This window comes from Dysidea avara, chromosome 2 (genome assembly GCF_963678975.1).
Source record: "Dysidea avara chromosome 2, odDysAvar1.4, whole genome shotgun sequence".
Lineage (NCBI taxonomy): Eukaryota > Metazoa > Porifera > Demospongiae > Dictyoceratida > Dysideidae > Dysidea > Dysidea avara.
The window spans coordinates 50769941-50791159 of NC_089273.1; the positions used below are offsets into that span (position 1 = coordinate 50769941).

The window sequence follows — 21219 nt, forward strand, 5'->3', positions numbered from 1 at the left end:
AGATTACCCACCAAAGAAGGATGAGATTTGGAATCGTTTGATAGTACCCACTGAGTATGATTCCACTACTCAAGAAGTGCTAGAGGTATTGTGTCATGCCTTTTCAGCTCTGCTCTCCTGATTGGTACAAGACCATTTGCCTGGTGGTGTACATTATGTTCCTAGTACTCAGCTTACTGTTGAGACTACATCAGTGCCTAAAACCAATGTAGTGAGCGAGCGAGATTTTGGCAAACTTGATTGTCTATTATGTGAGAAGCCAAATGCCACTACAATGTCTTTAGAAGCAATGGTGTTATTTCCAGTAATAAAACAATGAAATGGCTTAATTCAAAATTGGAAGAAGAAGTAGAGCATCTGCTTCAGACAGCCAGAAAAAAAGCTTCAGAGTTTAAGAAGCGTTTTAAGCAACAAAGACAGGAGGACGTATCAAAGCACTTTATGAAAAGCAATGTGCCTTGGATGCTGCCTGTAAGTGAGGATTGAAACAAAAAGAAAAGTTAACAGAAGATATAATTCGTTATGGTTTGTAGCAAACTAAGGAAGAAATCACTAGTGGGGTAGCCAAGCAGAAATCTAACACAGCCAAGGTCACTGCACTCAAGACACAACTGAACTTTAGAAAACAAGTTTTGGACCAGAAAAGCTTTGCTGACAAAGACCTGTTTCTGTTTTCCAAAAATGGAAAACAGTATTCAGCTGGTAAGCTGATTGAAAATCTTACAAAGCTGATAAATGATGAAAGGCCAGTGCAAGGAAAGGCTAACTATGCACAAGAATCCCTTGTCGGTAAGAATATCAAGCACAAGTGGCGGGATGAGAATGGAATTGAACAGTGGTATTGTGGTAAAATTTTAAGCAAAGTTGTAGGTACAGAAGAGGGGTACAATGTACAATATGAAGGAGAAGAAGATATCTAATTCAAAACAGCCAAGCTGTAAAAAAAGAGTGCGGCCCTCAGAAAGGCTATGGTGAAAAAAGATGTGAAATCCAAGGTGGCAGCCAAGAAATGGCTTTGATGGTAGGTTAATGGTAAAGATTTTAATAACGACAATTCAGGTGAATTTAGTGCCGCTTAGTCTTGGCACAAAATTCACCTGAATTGTTGTTATTAAAATTTTTACCATTAACCTACCATCACAGCCATTTCTTGGCCGCCACCTTGGATTTCACATCTTTTTTCACCATAGCCTTTCTGAGGGCTGCACTCTTTTTTTACAGCTTGGCTGTTTTGGATTAGATTTCACTTCTTTTTGTATTTGTTCCAAAAATAAAATTTATATTTAATTTTGGAATCAGGATTAAAATCATATTTTGTGAAGAATTTAGAATGAAATATTATAGGCCATATCATTTAGTAGACCCAAGTCCTTGACCATTTATTGGGGGGGGGTTTGGGTATTTTTTTTACAGTATTGGGGGTGGTAATCTATTTTCATTATAATCTAATAGAGGGATTAGTAGTGGGATTAAGTATAATAGTATTTATAATGATTGTTTGGTGGCGGGATGTAATAAGAGAGTCAACATATCAAGGGAAACATACCTTGGTGGTTAAGTGGGGGATAAAGTATGGGATGGTTTTTTCAGAAGTTTGTTTATTATTTTTTAGGGGGGGGGGGGCATTTTTCCGTAGTAGTTTAAGTGCTGTAATAGAAGTTGGAGGTGTTCGACCACCTACGGGAGTTGATCCTTTGAATTTTAAGGCCATTCCTTTATTGAACTAGTGGGACAAAAAAATTTTTAATTTTCAACAAGTAGAATAGGGATCAAAGATTTGATTTTGAAAAAAACTGCGTAAACAAGAAGTAATAGGGATGATAATCCACAAAATTCTATGCATCATCAGTTCAAAGCAAGTTATTTGAATAGTGTACACTCAATTTGCGATTCCTATTTCAACATTTTAACAAAATTTAACCACAAGTTGAAATAGGAATCGCAAATTGAGTGTACACTATTCAAATAACTTGCTTTGAACTGATGATGCATAGAATTTTGTGGATTATCATCCCTATTACTTCTTGTTTACGCAGTTTTTTTCAAAATCAAATCTTTGATCCCTATTCTACTTGTTGAAAATTAATAATTTTTTTGCCCCACTAGTTTCATGATTTTTTTCATGTCCATGCACATGGACTACTTCTTAAATATACGTTCAACAGTACATGATTGTTTAATAAAGAAACCCATTGTAATATCAACTGGCAATAAACAATTACATAAATAAGTTTAATAAACAATTAGTTAACAATACAGTTAACAATACAGTAAACAATACCACTTTCCTTTGACGAGTAGATAAATCCACTAGTGTGACCGTTTACTGCAACGAAGCGGTGCGAAATCTCAACACGAGTAAAACACACGCTTGACAAAACGTGGTCGACTCCAATTAAAGTGCTGAGTATACGGAGTATCCCGCTTTTTATTTTTCAATCGCGTACGGAAGGGACACACCCCTTTTCAATTCGAAATTTACCAGTGTGTTCCAATAGCTTACAAGCCTTGTTATGTCGACTCTTAGCTGGTAAACAGCTGAAGAATATAATAGAAAGTATACACGAAAGGCGTACAGTAATAGTTTAAGTGACGAGGTGCGGGCCACACCCCCTTCACTGTCTCGTAATGAAGGAAGTCTAAAACCCGAGTTTCAGTGAACAATAGTTATGTTTAATGTTTAGTGTGATACAACTTGATGCATTTTAGTCCTGTGAGCTAAAGCAATGGAATTTTAAACAATTCTATATTATCATCTGTATGGCTTCTCGATCGAATGGCGTCTCGAAGAGTGATTCTTGCTCTATATCTCGCAATCGTATTAGAGAGGGAAGATTTTAATACCACACAGACCTGGGTACGAATGTTTTTAAATACGCCATACGTTTTTAGGGCTGATATCTACTTCCTACGAGCTGTAGGCGCGCGAACAAGAAAGAAAGAAGAAAGAAAGAAGAAGATGGAGAATCTAACCATTTTCAAAATTTTAAAAAACACCTAAAACCATTTCCCTTACTTTTAATACTTGTTGGCTAGTGTTGTAAACACAAAAGAAAGGTCTAGAATGTTTTAGAAATAAAATTTAAAGCCCGGAAGGCTGCTTTTGGCGTGCGTTCTATTAGAGTGTTTTGAAAAATTTCTGCCTGATCCCTATTATGTACCACTACCGTGGTACATGATACTGCAATTTTATTAAGTTCTGGGGCTATGGTGACTTGGGCGCATCATAGTATTACAAAGGGAGATCGAATGTTAGCACTAAAGGCTTTAGGATATACTGTCGGATTGGGTTTGTTATTCACTGGGTTGCAAGGAATTGAGTATTATGTGGCGCCATTTATTATATCGGATTCTGTATATGGCTCAACTTTCTTTCTAACAACTATAGACTGGCTTTAGGGCTTTTTAAACCTACTGTATCTTTTTTTCTTTACCACAGGTAGAAGAAAAAGATGAAGGAGATTTAATTTTATCAGTAAATGTACAAATTATATATATAATCCATACATTTATTACATGTGAAATTATTCCCTACAGATAACTGGTTTACAGCTGATCTCTCTACATGGGTGACTTGAAATGTAGCTGAACTCTACAGGGTGATTTGCTTGTAGATGAACTCTCTACAGGATTCTCTCTACAGGGTGACTTGTTTCTAGCTGAACTCTCTGCAGGGTTATCTGTTTGTAGTTGAACTCTCTACAGGTTGATTTGTTTGAAATTGAACTCTCTACAGGGTGATTTTGTTTGTAGCTGAACTCTCTGCAAGGTGATCTGTTTCTCTACAGGGTTACTTTGTCTCTAAAGGATGATTTGTTTTTGTAGCTGAACTCACTATAGGGTGATCCTTCTAGCTGATCTCTCTACAGGATGACTTGTTTGTAGCTGAACTACATGTATCTGCAGGGTGATTTGTTTGTAGCTGAACACTCTACAATGTGATCCTTCTAGCTGATCTCTCTACAGGATGACTTGTTTCTAGCTGAACTCTCTACAGGGTGATTTGTTTGTAGCTGAACTCTCTACAAGGTAACTTCTTCTAGCTGATCTTTCTACGGGGTAATTTGTTTGTAGCTGAATTCTCTACAGGGCAATTTGTTTGCAGCTGAACTCTCTACATGGTAGTTTCTTTGTAGCTGAACTCTCTACAATGTAACTTCTTCTAGCTGAACTCTCTACAGGGTGACTTGTTTGTAGCTGAACTCTCTACAAGGTAACTTCTTCTAGCTGATCTTTCTACAGGGTGATTTGTTTGTAGCTGAATTCTCTACAGGGTGATTTGTTTGCAGCTGAACTCTCTACATGGTAGTTTCTTTGTAGCTGAACTCTCTACAATGTGACTTCTTCTAGCTTATCTCTCTACAGGGTGACTTGTTTCTAGTTGAACTCTCTACAGGTGATTTGTTTGCAGCTGAACTCTCTACATGGTGATTTCTTTGTAGCTGAACTCTCTACAAGGTGACTTCTTCTAGCTGAACTCTCTACAGGTGATTTGTTTGTAGCTGAACTCTCTACAAGGTGATCCTTCTAGCTGATCTCTCTACAGGATGACTGTTTCTAGCTGAACTCTCTACAGGGTTGTGACCCGGTCTACGAAAAGGGCTCTTATCGCCGAATCAAATATTTTTCAGGAGGCATGAAGAAGTATTTAGGGCAACACGAGATTATTGCATGTATATATAGACATACCCTTTCTGCACTCTCCCACAAAGTTTCAGCTTCACAACGTATCTTGAAGATGACTTATTACTCATTCTCTCCGACCCTGTATCTCCTCTTCGCGTTGCAAAAACGGACCTTTACAAATCACCACTTTGTCAACACAGCTGCAAATTTTAGCGGGCTATATCTGCGCGAAATGTCCAGTAAAGATAGAGTTCTCTCTGCTCTTAACTTTCTCACCGGAGAAGGCGTCAGTTATTACTGGGATGGAGTTGAGAGCAACCAAGTAGAGGCGCTTATTAGCGACTACTTCGATGCCCCAACTGATGACGATGACGAAGACGACCACAGAAGTGATGACGAAAGCGAAGAGGAATGCGACCACAGAAATGAAGGTAATAATTAATAACACTAATAAATGAACGGTTAAATAAAAATACACATCACACATACTACTATCTTTTTTTTCTTATGCAGAACAACAGCTTACAAACTATGTAGACAGTTATGAAGGTTACTAATGCATTCAATAACAATTAAAACATATAAATGGTGGACTTTTTATAGACTATGAATCACAGCCATCTGCTGGTATTGATGACAGTATTCAGGATGAAGGTAAATGTAGACTTGAGGATATAAACTTAGTTTTAACTCTTGTAGAAGAATCCACAATAACGCTTGGAATTCTGAGTCCACTTCTAGAGAGTTCTCCACAGTTAAGTGTTTGTACTCCCAACTCACGGGGTACCAGTGCAACATCACTGGCTACTAATGCAATGTCACCGGCTACGACTCCAACGTCTCGGACTTCCACTCCTACATCACGGGCTTCCACTCCAACATCTCGGGTAACCAGTTCACAGCCACGGGTTACAAGTTTGCAGTCAAGGGCTACCACTTCACAGCTACAGTCAGATGCTGCTACTCCATCTAGGAAGAAACCATCTTATAAACGTTTGTCAGCTGCCACCCTTGCTAGAATCAAACATGGTGAAGTGGAAAGGGAAGCTGAGCCGGTCATATGTGAAGAATTTGTTCTTACAACTTGCTGGTGGAGGACCTTGTAGCAGTATGTTCTCATCAGAATACTATCAGCAGTATAGGGCCCAGGCCCTTTTCCTCTCCAAGGAGTTACTGGACATGGCATTAATTGGATCAATTGCAGCTACTGTGTGCGAAGATGATGACGTTGGGGTGCGTAGTGGGCATAGGCCTGCCAAAAGGCAAAGAACAACTATTCAATACATGCACAAAGGATACCAGGTGTGCCAAAATACTTACAATTTCTTACATAGTGTTGGCAAAAGAAAGGTACACAATATCAAAGAACATTTTTTAGAAAATGGTTTGGTGGAACGGGAACATGGCAATACCAAAAATCGTCCTCACAATGCACTTACTTTCGCCAGGATCACAAACATCTTGAAGTTCATTGAAAACCATGCTGAAAAGCATGCCATCCTTTTACCAGGCCGCATTCCTGGATTCAAGAGAGATGATGTTTCAGCACTCCCAACATCAGATAGTAAACAGGTGATATCACTCTAAGTGAAACAATACAACTACATCGAAATGTTGTTTAATGTGGCTAAATCAGGAACCCATAAGCACCGTTACACCTGCTTATGGGCTCCTGTTTAAATCTACCAGGGATTTTCCTAGACAATAAATTTAGGAAGGGCTATTCCTGGTTTTTGAAGTACATGGGGGGGAAGAGGCAGAACTTCAGTCATCCAAAATTTAGTTAACAGAATTATCATTATTAAAATTTATTAATTTTCATCATTGAGCCAGTTGAGGCATAATTCAAGGAGGCAAAATTATTTCCAGGGCGGGATAAAATTCCCTCTTCCCATAGAAAAATCCTCCTGTCTACTCACACTTTGTACACTTTAATCATACTGAAGGCACTAGTCTCATTTCCATGGAATACAACAACATACTTACTGCATGTGTATCTTTTCCAGAAAATTTACAACCAGTATGTTGTAGCTTGTGGGCAAAGTGAAGACAGTGAGCTGCAGCCTGTGTCCTATAGAACCTTTTGTAGATACTGGCGTCTACAGTTGCGGCATGTGGTGATTGGAAGACCCCGAACTGATCTCTGTTGGACCTGCCAACAGAATAGCATGGCAATTACAAAGATGGCTAATACATCAGACCAACAGAAGGAAAAGGCACAACTTACTTTGTGTGGTATTGTATCGTAGTTAAAAACTAATACAACCAGCTGATGTATTTGTTCTGTGCCACTATTCTTTTACTTTCACTGTACGTTCAGTAATTCTCTGTCACGCTCAATTACAAAATCCTTCACAATTTCCCTATACCAAAGGATGTCTTAGTATCTGCCCATTATGTTCCAAGTTCAAGTAGTCATTTTTGTCTGTAATGTGAAATAAAAAATGTTCATAATACAAAAAGACTATCATTTTTGTTACATCTCTAATGTATTGTCCTGTTTTTAGATCATTGACGAAGCTAAGACACATTTAGAGGCAGTGTCACTCGAGAGGTCTACTTACCGGGAAGCCTGCAAGTTAAGTCGAGAGAAACTGAAGTCTACCTTTACTGTGTCAGATGAGTTCCAGCCCCCTTCACCAGCATCTCACTTGCCACCAAATCACTGTTCATTACAGCTTTGATATAGCCCAGCAGGTACATAAAAATGTGCGATAAGATAGATAACCAAGTTATAATTTGTTGAAACAGGTTCACTACCCTAGTGATCCTTTTCAGCCAGGGCCCATCTATTTTTTGACACCACGGAAGTGCGGTATTTTTGGCATTTGCTGTGAAGCAATACCAAGGCAGGTAAATATGATTGTATATGATGCGTACATCCTCATAATTACCTGGTACTATACTTTTAGGTAACATACCTCATTGATGAAGCCTTTAATATTGGCAAGGGGGCTAACTCCATTGTATCAATGCTCCATCACTTCTTTGAGGCTCACGGGCTTGGTGAAACATCAGCACACCTCCACGCTGATAACTGTGCTGGACAAAATAAGAACAGGTTTATGATGTATTACCTGATGTGGAGGGTGCTGATCGGTCTACATAACGAGATAAAAATATCTTTCCTTCCAGTGGGGCATACGAAGTTTGCTCCCGACTGGTGTTTTGGCTTGATGAAGCAGAAATTCCGGCGTACAAAAGTGGGAGACTTGGATGATATTGCCAATTGTGTGAGCCGGTCATCTTGCGTCAATGTTCCACAATTGATTGGTTCATTGGATGGTACTGTATTTGTCCCCATGTATAATTGGAGTGGATTTTTTGAGCAGTATACCATTAAGACTGCTTTGAAGGGCATTAGTCATATGCACCACTTCCGCTTTACTGCTGATGCACCTGGATCAGTGTTTGTGGAAGACACTAGTAATTCTACTGAAAGGGAGATCATGCTCCTGAAAGATAGTTCTTCTGAGATTTCTCCTCAACAATTACCCCCATTGCTAACACCTCCTGGCCTCTCCACAGAACGACAGACGTATCTTTTTGAAAAGATAAGAGAATTCTGCCCTGCAGAAAAGAGAGACAGTGTATGTCCAAGGCCTGCAGGCATTTAAACTTTCACACATTTAAGTTATAAGCATTATACAATTTTAACATGGATTGGCATTAACTAGAACACAAGTTACGTTTAGCTTGAGTAGTCCAAGAAACTATGGATTCCGCTAAAACAAGCATGAAACAGTCCCGTGAATGCTAGAAAGGGCAGCTTTTAGGATGTGTTTGAAGACGGCCCAACCACGTGCCCACTAAAAGGGACTCCTAGCTAACATTTTGCGTACCTTACATCACGAATGTGTCAACGTTCTTCCTCACCTTCACGATCATTCCAGTACTGCGTTGTTCTAAGCAGTTTCAGTGGCATGTCATAGCTTCTAGTTTCTTTCTTTTCACACCACAAGCATACACGATATTATACTAACGTTAATAAGCATAACCGGGAAAAGATTTGTCGCGATTTGTCCAGCTGTTTGTTTACAATAAGTATGCGATAAAAAGCGGTGTTTCATTTAATTCACTGGAATTCATGCTTGTTCAACTTTGACGGAATCGGACGAATTCATGATCCGTGAATAATTGATGAATGGATTGCTGCAGAGCGCTGAAACTTTGCAACTGAGTTTATACTTACCTTATAACTGTTTTTAGCCAAAAAAGTCAGTTTCCAAAATTTGGGCGATAAGAGCCCTTTTCGTAGACCGGGTCACAGGGTGATTTGTTTGTAGCTGAACTCTCTACAAGGTAACTTCTTCTAGCTGATCTTTCTACAGGGCGATTTGTTTGTAGCTGAATTCTCTACAGGGTGATTTGTTTGCAGCTGAACTCTCTACGTGGTAGTTTCTTTGTAGCTGAACTCTCTACAATGTGACTTCTTCTAGTTGAACTCTCTACAGGGTGATTTGATTGCAGCTGAACTCTCTACATGATGGTTTCTTTGTAGCTGAACTCTCTACAAGGTACCTTCTTCTAGCTGATCTTTCTACAGGGTGAATTGTTTGTAGCTAAACTCTCTACAGGGTGATCTGTTCGTAACTGAACTCTCTACAGGGTGATTTGTTTGCAGCTGAACTCTGTACAGGATGACTTGTATCTATAGCTGAACTCTCTACAGGGTGATCTGTTCGTAACTGAACTCTCTAAATGGTGGTTTCTTTGTAGTTGAACTCTCTACAAGGTGACTTCTTCTAGCTGAACTCTCTACATGGTAGTTTCTTTGTAGCTGAACTCTCTACAAGGTTACTTCTTCTAGCTGATCTCTCTATAGGGTGACTTGTTTATAGGTGAACTCTCTACATGGTGACTTGCCTGTAGCTGAATTGTCTATCAGATTAACTGTTTGTAGCTGAATTGTCTATCAGATTAATTGTTTATAGCTGCATTCCCTACCGAATAACTTGCAATGTAATATAATTCTATAATGGAGTAAGTTATAAACGTAGCTGAATGCTCTATTAGGGTGACTGTTCTATTAGAGTATCTCGATCTCGCATTTGCTACACGTAGTTGCCTTTCGAATCATAGCTCAGTGGTTTGTAATCAGATTCTTCTGTACTACTGCAAGGACTTTCTATGATGATTATTCCAGCTACATACTGATTTTCAGCTCATTGCTCTAAGCGGTTTGCCTGGTAGACGTGAAAACTAATAGTTTTTTATTCATAAAAATCGATCGCGTAATTTTGACACAGGTTGGGTTTTGTGTCATATTTCCATGCAGCGGCGGAGGAAGTAGTTGATATGAGGGGGGGGGCTGGACTGACCCAGACTTATTTCTATAGTTTGGTAAGGTGAGACCAAAAAAAAAAAATAAATAAATAATAATAATAATAAAAGGTCACAGCCAACTGACAAGAGCTTTCCACCTCACCAGCTACCATTTCTAGCTGATAAACTACATAAAAATCCTTACATAGCTCGCTACACACTGACTACTTTATAAGAGTGACTGCTCTATTAGAGTATCTCGATCTTTATCACGGTTTTCAGCCCCACTCCAAGAAAGGTAATTTCGGTGCGATATCATTCTGAGGGGGGGCTAAGCCCCCCCTCAGCAGACCGAGAGGGGGCCTAGACCCCCCTTTCCGCCGCCTATGTCTCCATGGTCTTTATATCGATTCCTTTCAAACCACAAAAAGGTACTCCTACGATGGTTACTCCATCTACATATAAATTTTCAACTCATTCTTCCAAGGGGTTTACCCTGTAGGCGTGACAGACCTTCGACCTTATTTTATGCGAATAATTGTTCATAACTCCGTGAATGTCCATCGGATTCCTACAAAAGTTGGTATTGAGATCCGCCTTAATGAGCCCGTTAAGTGTGCCAAATTGCGGCACGATCCGAGCACGCATTCGTGTTTTATGGCGGATTTTGCAAAGTGTGCGAAATGAAGAAAAAAACGAAGAAATTACAACGACATTTTGTTCGCTCGTATCTCGGAAATGGCTGGAGCGATTTTCTTCAAATGTGGTATGTAGACTACCCTAACTGGCCGGCACGTCTCTAGAAAATTTGGTTCCAATCGGATAAGGGATCACAGAGCTACATATATGTGAAAATTGCGTTTTCTTTCTTCCTGTTAATATACTCACGGTGTGGCGCGCCGGCCTCTTGGGCCGCACTACACACTACCGTGTGTCTTGATTTTAACTCTAAACTTGCATGAGGATGTTGATTTTGGGGATTTAGAGATAGTTTCATAACTAGTGCTGTTAATTCTTGCTGTATCATGTAGACATTTTAGCTAACTTTTGAGTTATAGATGTGTTAATTATTGTTGTTTTTCACTTTTAGTATCATAAAATATCATCAAACATAGTCTGAAATCATATTGTTTGTATTAAGTGCAAGAACTGCTTTTTTGGTTTTATGGTGCCATTTTTCCTTTTATTATTATTATTGTTACTGAGCAGACAGCACAGCTGATATGCTCAGGAAAAAAAGCAATCATAAAATGTGACCGGGCCTGCGAAAATAGGGCATGTGGGCACAAACTACATCCTGTCATTCTACAGGTCATATCTCAGTACTGAAACAATATAATTGAACTCTGTAACTTGTATCATAAAACCAATCAAATACTTACTAAGAGCTGAACATTACATTGCTATAGCATAATCGCGTACAAAACGTTACGAGCAGTGGCGGAGAAAGTAGTTGATATGAGGGGGGGCTCCGCTGGGCTGACCCAGACTTATTTCTATAGTTTGGTAAGGTGAGACCAAAAAAAAAAAAAAAGGTCACAACCAACTGACAAGAGTTTTCCACCTCACCAGCTACCATTTCTACTGATAAACTACGTAAAAATCCTTACATAGCTCGCTGCACACCGACTACTTTATTAGAGTGACTGCTCTATTAGAGTATCTCGATCTTTATCACGGTCTTCAAGAAAGATAATTTCGGTGTGATATCATTCTGAGGGGGGGCTAAGCCCCCCCTCAGCAGACCTAAGGGGGGCTTTAGCCCCCTAGCCCCCCCCCCCCCTTTCCGCCGCCTATGGTTACGAGTGATTGAAGTTTGAAAAAGTAGGCAAAAATCATGTGCCCACATGCCCTATTTTCGCAGGCCCGGTCACAAATGAATTTAGCTACGTAGTTACAAATATTACAGTTAGGCCAATGAAATTTGATTAGCAGTTTCGCGTCATTGCCCGCATGCTTTTGATACACCCGCATGGAATTTCATTATTGGTATTTCAGATTGAAATACTCTAATAGAGCAGTCACTTTTACTCTAATGGAGCAATGAGCTATACTCTAATGGAAAAATCACTTGTTATATGGATTAGTAACGTATTTTAGCTAATTAATGCAGGAGTAATCAATGTAGACTCACTTTTTTGGCAGAAATCTTCATGTTTGGGATGTGTATTGTGCCTTTTGGAAATAATGAATAATGAATAATAACCGCCCGCCCGCATCAAATTTTCAAAAATCTGAGCGAGAAACTGGTAATCAAGTTTCATTGGCCTTATTGAGTTCCATACAATGTTTGTAGTTCCGCTGAAAAAGAGTCAATATTGTTACTCTCAATGATGGAAGATGGTTCCAATCCTTAATTTATCTGGAGAAAAAGCTCTGTTGGCATGAATAGGTGGATGAGTTTGGTAGGATAAAACGATGTGGGTGACAATTGCGCGATCGAGATTCGTGAATAAAAATACCAATAATTGTCACGCCTACCAGGCAAACCGCTTAGAGCAGTGAGCTGAAAATTGATATGTAGCTGGAATGGTCATCGTAGAAAGTCCTTGCAGTAGTACAGAACAATCGGTTTACAAACCACTGACTTATGATTCCATAGCCAACTCCGTGAAGCAAATGCGAGATCGTAATAGAACAGTCACCCTAATAGAGCATTCACCTAGCTCATGACTTACCATTATAGATTTCTATTACATTGCAAGTTATGCTGTAGGGAGTTCAGCAGCAACCAGTTAATATTTTAGACAGTTCAGCTACAAGCAAGTCACCTTGCAGAGAGTTCAGCTACAAGAAACCATCCTGTGGAGAGTTTAGCTACAAAGAAACCACCATGTAGAGAGTTCAGCTACAAACAAATCACCCTGCAGAGAGTTCGGCTACAAAGAAACCATCATGTAGAGAGTTCAGCTGCAAACATATCACCCTGTAGAGAGTTCAGCTACGAAAAGACCACCCTGTAGAGAGTTCAACTAGATGAAGTCACCTTGTAGAGAGTTCAGCTACAAAGAAACCACCATGTAGAGAGTTCAGCTGCAAACAAATCACCCTGTAGAGAATTCAGCTACAAACAAATTTCCCTGTAGAGGGATCAGCTAGAAGAATCTACCTTGTAGAGAGTTCAGGTACAAAGAAACCATCATGTAGAGAGTTCAGCTACAAAGAAACCATCATGTAAAGAGTTCAGCTGCAAACAAATCACCCTGTAGAGAGTTCAGCTAGAAAAAGCCACCTTGTAGAGAGTTCAGCTACAAAGAAACCATCATGTAGAGAGTTCAGCTGCAAACAAATCACTCTGTAGAGAGTTCAGCTAGAAGAAGTCACCTTGTAGAGAGTTCAACTACAAAGAAACCTCCTTGTAGAGAGTTCAGCCTCAAACAAATCACCCTGTAGAGAATTTAGCTACAAACAAATCACCCTGTAGAGGGATCAGCTAGAAGGATCACCTTGTAGAGAGCAAACAAATCACCCTGCAGATAGTTCAGCTACAAACAAGTTACCCTGTAGAGAGATAGGTTATACAAATATAAAAAGAAGTGAAATCTAATCCAAAACAGCCAAGCTGTAAAAAAAAGAGTGCGGCCCTGAGAAAGGCTATGGTGAAAAAAAGATGTGAAATCCAAGGTGGTGGCCAAGAAATGGCTGTGATGGTAGGTTAATGGTGAAAATTTTAATAACGACAATTCAGGTGAATTTGGTGCCAAGACCAATCAAGCGGCATAAAATTCACCTGAATTGTCATTATTAAAATTTTTATCATTAACCTATCATCACAGCCATTTCTTGGCCGCCACCTTGGATTTCACATCTTTTTTCACCATAGCCTTTCTCAGGGCCGCACTCTTTCTTTACAGCTTGGATGTTTTGGATTAGATTAGCACTCTTTTTAAGAGATCACGTGATTTACATTTATTTTGGGTTTATTTTTTATTTATTATCTGATTTATCAAAGAGGAAGGGGTGGCATCAAAAGACTACACCTGCACAAGGGTGCTTCCCCACATGGTTTGCCAAAAAATAGACTGTCCTCCTCTTAAGCACCAACAGCCTATTATGCTTTCCATTAATCTATTATGTTATACTGCAGTGCTCAAAAAGTTTATCTATGAGTTATGCTCACAATTATGCTCAAACTTTTTGCCTCAACTTTCATGTTTAACTAACAGTTTTGCCATTTCTGTAGCTATATAGATAAAAATAACTTTTGGCTTGCAAGAAGATAACCATTTAAAATAATTCATTTAGCAGCTTCAGTATTAGCTATGTCAAATGTTTAAATTATGTAGCTCATTGATTCATTAGAATTACTAATAAGGCTACACGCCACAACTTTAATTCATATTGTGTTTGAAGAGAATGTATAGACGGGTTGCCTTTTTAAGGTATGTCCTTGTGTAACGCATGTTTCCATGTTACGAATTAATGTTGGTCAAGAAGTCAACAAAAATCCATCATCAAAGATAGCTTAGCAAACGGTATGGGTTCTTTAAAGATACAAAACGTTTTAAAACTACTCAGTCTATCATTCTGACTAATAGTGAAGTCTTACCAAGAATGTTTTCAGTGAGTTTTATCGTTTTCTTCGGCAAGTCAAGCATCACTTTCCTGGAATCTACTGTTGGGTGAGATGGTGTTATCAGCATCCTTCTAATCTGCAATTGGGTCCTCTGGCCTTTCAATGCAGCAGAAGTGTACAACAAGGGGATCTTCTAGGCCCCTTATTGTTCTCCCTAGTTTTGTTAGATTTGATGGAGTTCCCTGTTATATTTCTGTTCAATTATGGTATCTTAATGATGGAACTTTTGCAGGGTCACGTTCTGCTGTAGCAGATTTATTGGACCTCTTAGCAACACAAGGCCCATCCTTTGGACTCACTCTTAACCTGAAAAAATGCGAAGTTTTTTGGCCAAGTGGAGATCCATCTTTTCCTACATTTCTGCAGGAGGTAAGCCGTCCATTGCAAATTTCGGATGGTGTTGAGCTGCCAGGATCCCCTATTTTCGGCAGTTCCAAGTTCTTTGATGATTTTACTGATTCTCTTTTTGACAAGGTTTGTTGATTACAAGAGTTACTACTGTACCTAGGTTGGAAGACCCTCGCGTGGAGCTTCAACTTCTGCGTCAGTGTCTAAGTTGTTGTAAAATTGTTCATATTCTTCGCACAGTGCCTCCACATTTGCTGAGCGACCTTTCAGATGTTGACAACCAACTTCGTTCTAGCCTTTCTCGTGTTGTTCGCCATTCACTTTCAGATCTCACTTGACAACAAGCTACTCTTCCTATTAGGTTGGGAGGTTTGGGCATTCGTCAAGCCTCAGGCAGCTTACCTTGGCAGTTGTCCAGACTTCAAGGACTTAGTTCGTCAATTATTGGGCATCCAGAGAGATAGCGATTTCATGTCATATCAGAACAATTCAATATATTTTAATGTCATTCAGCTATAGTATGAAAATGTACTGTTTGTTCAATTAGAATTTTTAAAAAAAAGTGATTCTACAGAAACCTGTTAATTTTAGCAACTTTTATATGCTCACCTGTATAGCACATATATCATATAGGGGATGGGTGGGTGGGAGGGTGCGGAGGGGAGGGGTGGTAGGTCGCCCACGCACAAGAAATAGTTGACAGTGAAAAAACAGTCTATAAGTATCATGCAACTGTTTAAATATATACGTTCTTTGATATTGTATATACATTAGTTTGCCAGTGATAGTTATAAACAGCGAACAGAATGTAATGAATTTCCCGCCTACGCACAATTTGCGCCTTCGTTAAAACGGCCTTGCTCAAAGACGATTAAATGTCTAGGATGTAGTTTTCTGTATAAATACTTTGGTTTGTTTATCATGCTGTAATGTTGAGCTGCTGTGTTATGCTATAATAATATTAATGCTTATATTATTATTTTAATGATGTTTCTATTACTTTAGTGCACGGTGGGAGGTGGAAGCATCCATGATGACGATTGGGCACTGTGCAAATAAGGTGAGTGTATGCTTTGTACAAAGAAGCCCACGTAGCTGTGCAGGGCTCATCTTCTGTACAGGCTCATCTTCTGTATAGTCTTTTTGTTTTTGTTTTTTTGAGGGGTAGCCAATGTCCATGCAAAACACCGAAATGGTGTATCAGAGGGGTTGCCAATGCCCACGCAAAGCACCCAAATGGTGTGTACGAGAGTCCCAATTTTTATGTATTTTAAAAGCATTTAGTGAGATTGCTAACTAGTAACTACCTGTACAGTTGTTGATCTACATCTTGTTTTAGCTATTCGTGATCGATCATTGTCTACTTTGTTAAACTCACTTTCTCCATTATTTTTACGTGATTTTGGATTTAGGATTTGGTTTCTAAAATATTTGTGTATTTCTGATTGGATTTCTCACATAGTGTACAAGAGTCCCAAGGCATTGGCTACCCCTCGCTTTTTACCAAAAGTCAGTTCATCTCTAGTTGACAAAGGTAGTCTGACCATCTAATTATGATATTAGAATCTAAATTAAATTCTTGATCACAGATACACATTTCCCTTGTTGCTATATGTGGTGGACCACAAAATTAATGTAAACAACCCTTACCATACCTTGTAGTGTTTTATTTTTATGTGAATATGTAGTGTAGTGTAGTGTAGTGTGCGTGTGTGTGTGTGCGTGTGTGTGTGTGTGTGTGTGTGTGTGTGTGTGTGTGTGTGTGTGTGTGTGTGAGTGTGTTTGTTTGTGTGTGTGTGTGTGATAAAGATTTTTTTAAATTCACCAAATAAAATGTGACCGTTTTTACCACAGGTTTACATGCTGGGGATCTGCAAACAGCTAACTTGAAAGTTTTATATTGACCATTTTTTTTTAAATTAATATTTATTTGATTACATTTACAAAGTTGGATCATGTGATCAAAATAGTTTAACGTGTTATTAGCATGATGTACAAGGGCTATTGACCATTGAAAAGTTGATGAATTAAACATTCACGAAAGGAATGCTTCTCCATTGCAACTCGCCCACGCAATATAGCGCGCGCGTCACTAATGATTAGTGCTCAGCCGGGGTATGCGACTATTGGATTGAGATGGTGACTTTTATAAAATTATTTGTATCATGTATAACGTTCGTCACGAACGGTATAACTAGCTGAAGTATTCAAGCAAGGAGCGATCTAGCCTTGTATCACCGGAATTCGTTAAAAAGTTCACGCCTGGATTGTTGGGGTGAGCCAATATTTTCATTGCCAATGCAATGGTTTTATGTATAATGTTAAACCTCCTACTTTGTACCATGAAAAAGGCCGTATTAAGCTGTTGCGTTTTACGTGAAAGTAGATGTCATCTTGGCCATTCCTGCTAGAACCGGGGAAAGGTTTAAAAGTTATCTGATGCTCCATGGCAGAGCCTTGAAAACCTGCTTCCAGTGTAGACGCGTGTATCTTGTAAACGAAAAAAAAAATTTTTAAAGTCGCTTAATTGTTTGATATGAAGTTGGTGGGAGAAGCTACGGCACAGCAAAATTTGATTGGTCTACTTCCATCCACTTTCAGCTTCTCCCCTGCTTCACAAAAAGATCTGCAGTTACATCGTGATGAGCATTTTTACTCTGAAGTTTTGCTTCAACAGAGTATACGTAATAGGGGTCATTCACTAGTTTTATCAGATTCTTCTGGTTCGAAGTGCCCTCCATTCTGGGGTTCTGCCACATTCAGCCATCACTCCTGGGTTCGCAGCTCTCAGAGGAGAGATGAAGAAAGATGCTAGGCACAAGGCGCTGGTAGAAGCAACAGGAGGTGAATTTTTACCCTTAGTAGTGGATAACTTTGGTATTTGGACACCTTAAAGTGTAGAGATTCTTTATTCAATTGCTCGGATTTCCACTGTGCGGAATGGGCTGTCCACAGGCAAGACTTTTTGCCACCTTGTTGAACGACTGAGTGTTCAATTATACCGTTATAATGCCAAAATGATTTGTGACTGTCTCTGGGAAAACCGGTCTTATCGCCCATTTAAAAGTATCGAGAAACGTCGGTTTTAAACATTCAGAGTGTTGTAGCTGGCCAATGGTGGTAGCTACGCATACCAAATTTTCACACGTTTCACAACAATTTCTTACCTTCCTGATCACCCACTGAAGTAGTAAACAGCTAAGTTTCCCGCAATTTTAGATAGTTTTTAAACTGAGGTTGTCTGTATCAGGCGAGCTCCAGAAGGGTGGGAGGCGAGCTCCAGAAGGGTGGGAGGCGAGCTCCAGAAGGGTGGGAGGCGAGCTCCAGAAGGGTGGGAGGCGAGCTCCAGAAGGGTGGGAGGCGAGTTCCAGAAGGGTGGGAGGCGAGCTCCAGAAGGGTGGGAGGCGGGGGCCCTGTAAGGCGGGCAAGATGGTGTTCAAAAATTGAAAAGAAACGTGTTGGGATGAATTAGGCCAAGTTATAGGCCATTCAGGGCTCAGAACTGGCTAAAATGAAAGGAAATTTACAGCACAGGTCATTGTCCAACACCACGGAGCTGTACAGCCACACACAGCCATCTCCTGATTGGCCAGGGCTCCATCAAGACTCCAGATCACTCGTACGGCTCGCCACTGTGCTTTAAAAGAGCAGCCAGCAAAAGCAGACCGCTTCACTCTTGGCGAATGTGGCAGTGAAACTTGATAGTGCATTCATTAAGCTTTGTGTTTGTGTGAAAAAATCAAACTTCCTGTCTTAGGCGATAAGAACGGTTTTCGTAGATCCAGTCACATTTTACATTTTTGGGCTCTTCACCCCCACTCTGAGGATGATTGGTTGCAGTGTTGTTTGGTGGAGGAGGATGCAGATTTGCCCCAAGATGTTGTTGAGGGAGATGGCAGTCAGCCCTGTGCCAATGTGAGTGAACAGAGTTGGACAGAATTATCATCTGCATGCTGCAGGGACAACACAGTGCCTGATAATAACTTTCCTTCTGCGTTTCCTGTCACCAATAGGTTTTCATCGCTCTCTGTTGAATATGCTTCATTGGACCCTGAAGATGCGGTTCCTCAAGACGTTGGTATTGAAGGTTCACACATTCAGTTTACATTTTTGTGTCATCTCAAGGAGCTGTTACAACTGAGAACATTGGGCAAACTGATTTTGAGTTGCTTGAGGAGGCCATTGCTGCTGTTGCAGAGCAGAAGACTTCACATTTGGTAACTTCAGCATCCCTAGATACTGTGAACTCTCCTTTAGTTGTTGCTGATGGAATTGCTTCTGAAACTCTGTGCGATAGGCAACCACATGATTTGAGGTACTCTAGTTATCGAGCTCACTACCCGTTAGAATTGCCCCTTTATCATCCGCCCACAGTTAGTAGTAGACCTTTAGCACTTTCCGGACCAGATATATCTGTTTAAAAGCTGTCTTCTGATTTTAATGCTACACACTATTCCAATGATTACCATGCATCCATTCATTTAATCCACTAGTACCTACCTGTTCCCACTTCCCCCTTTACCCTGTATTCATCCTTTCCCACTATTCCCAGCGTCACCCTTCCAACTTGACTGTATCAGGCCTGCCAACCCTCACAGATTTACCGTGAGACTCACAATTTTACTACCAAGCTCAAGGCCTCACAAGCAGTAGCTCTAAACTCACGGATATTTAGTTAAGCCTACCAATTCTCATGGATCATCACCGTAAAACTCACCAGATTTCTTTCACTTTCAAGCTCAGGCCAGAGCCAGAGCTCTCAGAATGCCCTTTCCTAACCTTTTTCAGTTCTCAGGGGATTTCCCCAGGTACGTAATTGTGGCACAACTAGTAATAGAGGCAAGATCACGTGATTATAAAGGCGGGCATTGTGGCAAGGATTCTCCTTCAGCCTTCTATTCAATAGCAATACATTGGAGAGTATTTGGAGCAAGATCTGGAGTTGATTTTAAGTGGTCAGAACTCTGATCAGAATACCGACCCTGAAGCACTTGGTTTGCGCGTCACACAAACAGACCTCTCAACTTGGAACTAGAGATAACACCCCAAAAGCATGGCCTCATGCAATAGTGGGGCTCACGCACACACACACATTTTAATAAAGAATGTCAACAAGCATGAACCAGCTATACTGCATGCATACTGCTGTTATTTGCAGCTTATTTCTGCTCTATGGTGTTAATCTACACATAGAATCTAAGCAACCTGGAATTCCAAGCATGGTATAGCATCATGTGAATCATAAGTCTGCTTATTCAGCTTTATGCCCATCTTTGTGATGATTGTAGGTATCACTAATCCTTTCACTAGGTCCGAATCTGGTCTCTGCTCTGGCACGTGATATATTTCCCGCTGTCTACTTCCGTAACCAAGTCCATTCACAGCTGATTAATGCTAGAAAAAAATTAATTAGTACTAAACAAAGCGGAACGAGAAAGTCACCTTACCATGTTGTAATCAGGAGCGGATCGAACCCCCCTTTTGAAAGCCTCTCTCACTCGAGATATTCTAATAGAGCAGTCAAATCGAAATACTCTAATAGAGCAGTCACAGTAGTCTTTTGAGGAGCGTGTAGCAAGCTATATATCTAGTTATAAATAAGGAAGGAAATATAGTTGGTGAGGTGGCAGCTATTGTCAGCAGGTGATGACCTTTTTTTTTTTTTTGGTCTTCAACTTATACCGCTAGGCTGAAGTTGCATTTCAAAGTGGAACCCCCCTTTTTGAAAGTCTGGATCCGCCCCTGGTAATACAGCATTTGGTTACAAGTTGGCTCCAGTCTTTCATAGATTTGAGCACCATAAAATTTAAATATTATCACGTGAGCACCATTTCTTATAGTGAATTTACAAAAAGTTTTCAATTGTGGGTTTGGGTTTTGTTTACAGGTGAAAACCTTGAGAATTCTTAAGATCTGGAGCGTGACCTTGAGAAATTAGCACCTGACCATGAGACTTTGAGAAGAGGCCCAAAAACTTGAGGTGAAACCATGAGACTTGAGAGGTCTGCACAAGAGGCTCCATACAAGAGCACCTGCTTTCCTGGGTTTTGTAGCCTATACAAATGGTATGTGTTTGGAGTAATGTATTTGCTTTCAGCCTCTAGGATGAAATTGACACAACTCTAAGTCATCACGTGATATTATAAGCACCTAGTGGCTTATATCAAGAATGTTTATAGTCCAGTTACGTGTTGCAACTTCACAGCAATAAAAGAATAACTGTTTCAACACAGTGGCTTCCGAGTAGCTAGCTGGTGAAATAAGACTCGTGCACACATTTACTGTAGGTCTAGCTATTCCATGCATAGATTAGCTAGTGATGCACAACATGTTCTAAGTACTATATTGATGCCCATATGAAGATGGGCATGTGTATGTGTGTTGCATGGTAAGGCCAATGAAAC

At 40.0% G+C, this 21219-nt stretch overlaps 2 protein-coding genes and 1 long non-coding RNA gene across 7 annotated transcripts; 2 read left to right on the forward strand and 1 right to left on the reverse strand.

Annotated features, from left to right (window-relative positions):
* Window positions 1–1330: 1330 nt before the first annotated feature.
* LOC136248209 (cytochrome c oxidase subunit 3-like) lies at window positions 1331–3399 on the forward strand. Its single transcript, XM_066040020.1, is given in 3 exon segments — window positions 1331–1384; window positions 1386–1722; window positions 3179–3399. Coding segments are annotated over 3 exon segments (612 nt in total).
* Window positions 3400–5052: 1653 nt separating this feature from the next.
* LOC136247584 (uncharacterized) lies at window positions 5053–8639 on the reverse strand. Of its 4 annotated transcripts, XR_010697661.1 has the most exons (7): window positions 8503–8639; window positions 7548–8196; window positions 7191–7457; window positions 6854–7051; window positions 6613–6778; window positions 6066–6209; window positions 5053–5878 (listed from the first exon to the last, which is right to left on the reverse strand). It is a non-coding gene; the product is annotated as an uncharacterized lncRNA (long non-coding RNA). The 4 variants fall into 4 exon arrangements; XR_010697660.1 differs by lacking the exon at window positions 7191–7457 and having other exon boundaries at window positions 5053–5595; XR_010697658.1 differs by lacking the exon at window positions 7191–7457.
* Window positions 5714–8736, forward strand: LOC136247583 (uncharacterized). 2 transcript variants are annotated; one of them, XM_066039344.1, is made up of 4 exons: window positions 5714–6842; window positions 7134–7323; window positions 7378–7479; window positions 7539–8736. In XM_066039344.1, the coding sequence occupies exons 2-4, from the start codon at window positions 7246–7248 to the stop codon at window positions 8241–8243; spliced, it is 885 nt and encodes a 294-aa protein (XP_065895416.1). In that variant the 5' UTR covers window positions 5714–6842; window positions 7134–7245; the 3' UTR covers window positions 8244–8736. The 2 variants fall into 2 exon arrangements, with proteins under 2 accessions (XP_065895416.1, XP_065895417.1); XM_066039345.1 differs by having other exon boundaries at window positions 5714–7323.
* Window positions 8737–21219: the final 12483 nt, after the last annotated feature.

Bases quoted from the DNA above. Each gene is read 5' to 3' on its own strand.
- LOC136247583 (XM_066039345.1), top strand. From the start codon at position 7,246: ATGAGTTCCAGCCCCCTTCACCAGCATCTCACTTGCCACCAAATCACT. The intron at 7,324-7,377 runs GTACATAAAAAT...TTGTTGAAACAG, and splicing joins GCTTTGATATAGCCCAGCAG to GTTCACTACCCTAGTGATCC. The intron at 7,480-7,538 runs GTAAATATGATT...CTATACTTTTAG, and splicing joins GTGAAGCAATACCAAGGCAG to GTAACATACCTCATTGATGA.